Source organism: Myotis davidii, unplaced genomic scaffold, assembly GCF_000327345.1.
Source record: "Myotis davidii unplaced genomic scaffold, ASM32734v1 scaffold314, whole genome shotgun sequence".
Lineage (NCBI taxonomy): Eukaryota > Metazoa > Chordata > Mammalia > Chiroptera > Vespertilionidae > Myotis > Myotis davidii.
The window spans coordinates 161,876-167,743 of NW_006285780.1; the positions used below are offsets into that span (position 1 = coordinate 161,876).

General features: G+C 36.9%; 1 protein-coding gene across 1 annotated transcript in view; it reads right to left on the reverse strand.

Annotated features, from left to right (window-relative positions):
• Window positions 1-5,643, reverse strand: part of IL1RAPL1 (interleukin 1 receptor accessory protein like 1) — a 58,607-nt gene extending 52,964 nt beyond the window's left edge. Inside the window, exon 1 of the mRNA XM_006756684.2 lies at window positions 5,571-5,643. Within this exon, the coding sequence (XP_006756747.1) occupies window positions 5,571-5,643 (73 nt within the window). The remainder of the gene's footprint in view (window positions 1-5,570) is intronic.
• Between the last annotated feature and the right edge of the window lie 225 nt (window positions 5,644-5,868).

The following is a 5,868-nucleotide window of genomic DNA, read 5'->3' on the forward strand; positions in this document are numbered from 1 at the left end:
CAAGGTCTTAAGAGATAACTTAGAAATGTACAAAGCCTGCTTTTAAAAAAATATATTTTATTGATTTTTTACAGAGAAGAAGGGACAGGAATAGAGAGTTAGAAACATCGATGAGAGAGAAACATTGATCAGCTGCCTCCTTCACACTCCCTACTGGGGATGTGCTCGCAACCAAGGTACATGCCCTTGACCAGAATTGAACCTGGGACCCTTGAGTCCGCAGGCTGGCGTTCTATCTACTGAGCCAAACCGATTAGGGCAAGCCTGCTTTTCTTATGTTTTAAGATATAGAACCCATAATCCTTAGGTTTATGTGGCTTTTAAGTTTAATGAAATTTTCTTTAGGAGTTTCATAAGCTTATAAAGCATGGAGAGTGGAGCACAGAATGATAACTCATGCATGATTATTCAAAATGTCCATGAACAATCAGTGAACTCATTGTTTTGTGTTTGGTTCATTCCTGTCTAGAAGGGCTTTCCTTGGTCAGCATTATATTAAAAATACTCAGTATAACTGCTGGTGTTTCATACATTGGTTTACTCTGCTTGTCTTCTCTCCATAGAGGTTTAGTAAAATACTTCTGACAGCTTCTGAGCCTAAAATACACTATGGAGCTTGTTCGGTTTGAACTGCCATGGAAGCAGTTTGAAAAATTGAAGTTCAAAATGAAAGGGGATTTTCTGTGCTGAGTTAATCACAAAAATTTTCAGAAGTTGATAACATTCATAAATATTTATAGTATTTAAAAATTTTACTGCTATTTTCCTTTCCTGTGTATGACCAGAGTTACTTCTCTCACTTCTTTTCATTCTTGTAAAAGACACAGTATTTCTCTTTGAAACTTGTATCCAGCCTCTTTCTCAGTCTACTCCACTATTGGTGTCCTTAAAATCACTTGAAAGTAACCCTGCTCTTCTAACTTTCATCCCTTTTTCCTGATCATAGAACCTCAGGTTCAAGAGACATTTATCCCCATGCTTAAAAGTATTTTATTATTTCTACACCTGAAATTTCTTGAGAAGCTATGACATTCTTCTTAATTTTTACTTCTTTTGGGGGTTCCTATCTCACTTTCTATAACTTTATTCTCCCTCATGGTGTTAGCTTTACTCCCAGCCTTCACACTAAACCAGCATCTTATTAACACACACACACACACACACAAACACACACACACACACACACACACACCAATACTACCCACACTGGTTATTCTTCTGTGAGCTATTGGGAGATTTTCACAGGGTTTTAAATCACAACTGTCTTATGCTGGGCTTATGAGACACCTATCTGGAAGGTTCATAACGCTCAACATGTCTTCAATAAAAGAGATTGCAAACTAGCATCTGAGACTTGTCAGCGTCCAATAAAAGTTATTGCTTGAGAATAGCATTACAGCTTTCTTACCTAAAGACTGTGTATGATTTTCTGAAGTCTATTTGTGTGTCTGTCAGTATCATTCTGTGATTAAAAACAAACTTATCTATAATAATAAAAGCGTAATATGCTAATTAGACCAGACGTCCTTCCGGATGTCCTTCTGGGACAAAGCCCACGCTACAACTGCGGGATCGAGGCAGCCGCCTCAGCTGCGATGGAGGGATTGAGGCCACCGTGGCTATGAAGGCCTACTCTTGCATGAATTTTGTGCGCAGAGCCTCTGGTGTTCTAATATTAGTAACTGAGTGAAAAGTTGTAGAAGTAAATTAAAATAACTCAGTGTTTGCCCGACTTCCGGGGCTCAGTGGTTGAGCATCAACCTATGAAACAGGGGGTCATGGTTCGATTCCAGGTCAGGGCACATGCCCAGGTTGCTGGCTTGATCCCTAGTGGGTTGTGTGCAGGAGGCAGCCAATCAATGATTTTCTCTCATCATTGATGTTTCTGTCTCTATCTCCATCTCCATTCCTCTCTGAAATCAATACGAAAAATATATTAAAAAAATAACTGAATCTTTCTGTCTTCAGGAAAATGACCACTTGTACCATTTCACAGAAATAAAAACTTTCTCCAACATATTTCTGACTCATTCACATTATTGGTGTTCTATCTCTAGTTATATGAGCAAGCTTGCTTTTCCCTCCAACACTTGAATCTCCTGGGGAAAGTCCTTTAGTATATTTAATTGATTTAGGTAAAATGTAGCAATTAGTTTTAAATCTTTTTTTGGAAACTTTGACACAGCCCAAGATAGAAGAAATAATAAAACCATTTGTTCATATTTGGACAATGTTTTAGAACACATTAACTTCTTGGAACTAGCTTTTGAAATACCTTGTATTGAAAATTAATGGCAAGTTTTGCTGATAGGCTGTGAGTCTTGAGTCAAAGACCATTTGGGATTAATAAAAATACACATTGATCTGATTAACTTGATCAAATGTGATACTTTCATTTCCATAACCAGGCCTTCCATATAATAAAAATAGTTATAGCAAAAATTAAGACAAAATTAATAAAGCTATTAAACCTAACCAGATTCTTGTGAGCAAAAAAATCATAATTCTGCAACATTTCTTAATTAGCACTTTTTCTACCATTATTTATTCAAAAGGTATGCTTCTTGACTTTCTAATTTGAAATAGGAGAGAAAATATTAAGATTTCATGGATGAAACTTTAAAGTATTTTCTACAATCTTTTTTTAAAATATATTTTATTGTTTTTTTTACAGAGAGGAAGGGAGAGAGATAGAGAGTTAGAAACAGCGATCAGCTTCCTCCTGCACACTCCCCACTGGGGATGTGCCCACAACCAAGGTACATGCCCTTGACTGGAATCGAACCTGGGACCCTTCAGCTCAATCCACTGAGCCAAACTAGTCAGGGCTCTACAATCTTGATTACTCCTTGCTTATCTTTATTTTTGTGTTTATTTTCAGAAATTGATGCAATGTAAAAATATTGCTTTTATTATTTATAAAAAACTTTAATTATAGCATTAAAATGTCACAATATATTCCACTTCCAGGTAGCACAGCAGATAATGCACCATCTTCCTCTACTATGTCTTGTTTCCAATAGTCTATAGTCAATGAAGGCCCTTGGAGAAACAACTCTCTCTCAGTCAAGATCAATTATGTGACTCCATTAAAAATGCTGAGAAAAGTGCAGTTATATAGACTATAAATTAATGATACTTCTTGGAAGCAGAGCATTAACAACATAAATATTAGAAGAGACATCTTTCTCATCAATAGTTAGGGGCTGTGGATTTCCCCAACACAAATGAAAATTTTAAACCTGCTTTGTTGAATTTGTGTTTATTTTTAGACTAGTTCCCTCTTTCTATCCACATCTTACTCCAAAACCAGGGGTTTGGTACTGTATGAGTGAAACCGTTCCACTTTAAAAAATGTTTTTATTTATTTCAGAGAGGAAGGGGGAGGGAGAGAGAGACAGAAACATCAATGATGAGATAGAACCATTGATCGGCTGCCTCCTGCACGCCTCACACTGGGGATCGAGCCTGCAACCTGGGCATGTGCCCTGACAAGAAATCAAACCTTGACCTCCTGTTTCATAGGTCAACACTCAACCACTGAGCCAAGTCGGCCAGGCTAACCCTTTCACTTTTTCATAACAATACATAAGGTTAAACCTGTAGCAATACTTGCTCTTTTTGGAGATCCTAAGAAGAGGTATGAAATGTATTTATTTAAGCCAACACTGTCACTCCATTTGTTCCACCACTATCTTTTTTTTTTTAAATATATTTTATTGATTTTTTACAGAGAGGAAGGGAGAGAGATAGAGAGTTAGAAACATCGATGAGAGAGAGACATCGATCAGCTGCCTCCTGCACATCTCCTACTGGGGATGTGCCCGCAACCCAGGCACATGCCCTTGACCGGAATCGAACCTGGGACCTTTCAGTCCGCAGGCCGACGCTCCATCCACTGAGCCAAGCTGGTTTCGGCTGTTCCACCACTATCTTAAATTTTTCAGAGAGTCTTCTCTTTTCATTGTAATAACCAAGACAATTCATCTTAGAGAAATATTGCATCCCCTTAAAAAGGTGGAAAATGTACATTTCCTTTCAATATTAGGAATCACGGTTTAGAATGCAAGATAGTAGAGAGGTAAATTGAATAAATTCATTATTTCCTAGTCCCCTTGTTTACCTGATTTGAATGCATGCATGTGAACAATGTTTTTGGAAATGTGAGGCTAAACAAACTGATTTATGGTCCCATCCTCTGATTTCTACATCATTTCCTTCATTTATCTTCCAAGTGCTAGTACATTCATGAAGCACCATGATTACCCAGACCCCTTACTCTAGCACCCACCAAAGCTTGCCATCTTTGAGAGTGCACATTGTGATAGCTTTGTAATGTACTGATTTGGCTAGGCTGAAATAAATCTCCCAGAATTCCATTTTCTCATGAATCCAGTTAGAGAAGACTACAAGAGATTCTTTCACACTAATAGGAGAATGGAAGGGAGGCAGCAGGCATTTATGTGTGTATATGCGTGCACACATGTGTACGCACATTGTTGCTGATATGATATGCTCCCTCACTTTGTTGACATGCAGTAGCAGTGGGAACTGAAATTGCTCTTTTCCCCTGGATCTTCCATCAGTGTCTCTGGCTCCTTGGCCAGAGATATGTGTGTTTAGCTCTGTGATGAGAGGCCCTGCTCATTCTTGATGCTAAGATCAGAGGCAATAGGAACTGACAGGCATTTTAGTATCCTAGTTGAGTTCAAGCCTGTTCGTGACCTTCCCACCTGTCTGCATTGTGGACTGCAAGCCCAGCTCATGTTCGTAGGGTTCTATCTGCTTATTATTTTCCCTTCCAGACTGCCTGCCTGTGAACTTGCATGTGAGTTACAATTTCACAGGAAGGTATTGGAAGATTCATGATTCTTTCAGGTATAGATATATCTATACATATATTGTCTATTTGGGTTAACAGAAATAATAAAAAAAAACTAGAGTAACTTTTCAAAACAAACATAACTATCCTACTGGGACTTTTGAAGAAAAAAACCACCAAAAAAAACCCAAAAAAACCAACCACCACACAAACAACAAAACACAACCAAACACAACCAAAAAAAAAAAAAAAAAACAACCAAAACAAACAAAAGACAAAGAATGGAAACATTGATGATTTATCTGACTACCATAAAATAGCAAAAATTTTAAATAAAATAAGCTATTAATTTTCAGATATTAAGATACTTCTGAGGTTTTAGCATAATGTTTACATTTAATTTAATAAATCAATTTTAAAATTGTTTTAATGTGCTAAAAATGTGAAAACCACTTCTGTGTTAAAATTACTGGTCATGTCATCTGAAATTTCAACCATTCTGTCACCAGTTAATAGATTTATTATAGATTTTTAGGAAAATTAAATAATTTTACAAATCTCTGAATAATAAATGGTCTACCAACTTGTGGGAAAGAAAAAAAAGAAAAAAAATAGCCACTTCCCTCAAAATGTGCCTATTCTGAAAACAAAATGCAGTTCCATAATGGAGAATAATGTAAAATAAAAGCAAGATATAGTCACAATAGAATATTGATAAAAAATTATCACAGTAGCTAGAAATACATACCTGAGACAAGAAATTTGACACTGAATTCACTGTGATTATGGTTTCCCCTATGTTCCAGAGAAGGCAGGGCCATTGGGGCAATATCCCCAATCTCTTTTTTTGAGGTTTCTAATATTTACTTTTATTTTTTAATAATTATTTATTGTTGAAAGTATTATATATGTCCTCTCCCCCCAGGCCTTCAGCACCCTATTGTCTGTGTCGATGTGTTATGCATATATGCATACAAGGTGTTTGGTTGATTACCTCCCACCTACTCACCCTCCCCCGCCTTTCCTCTGAGATTCTGCACTATGTT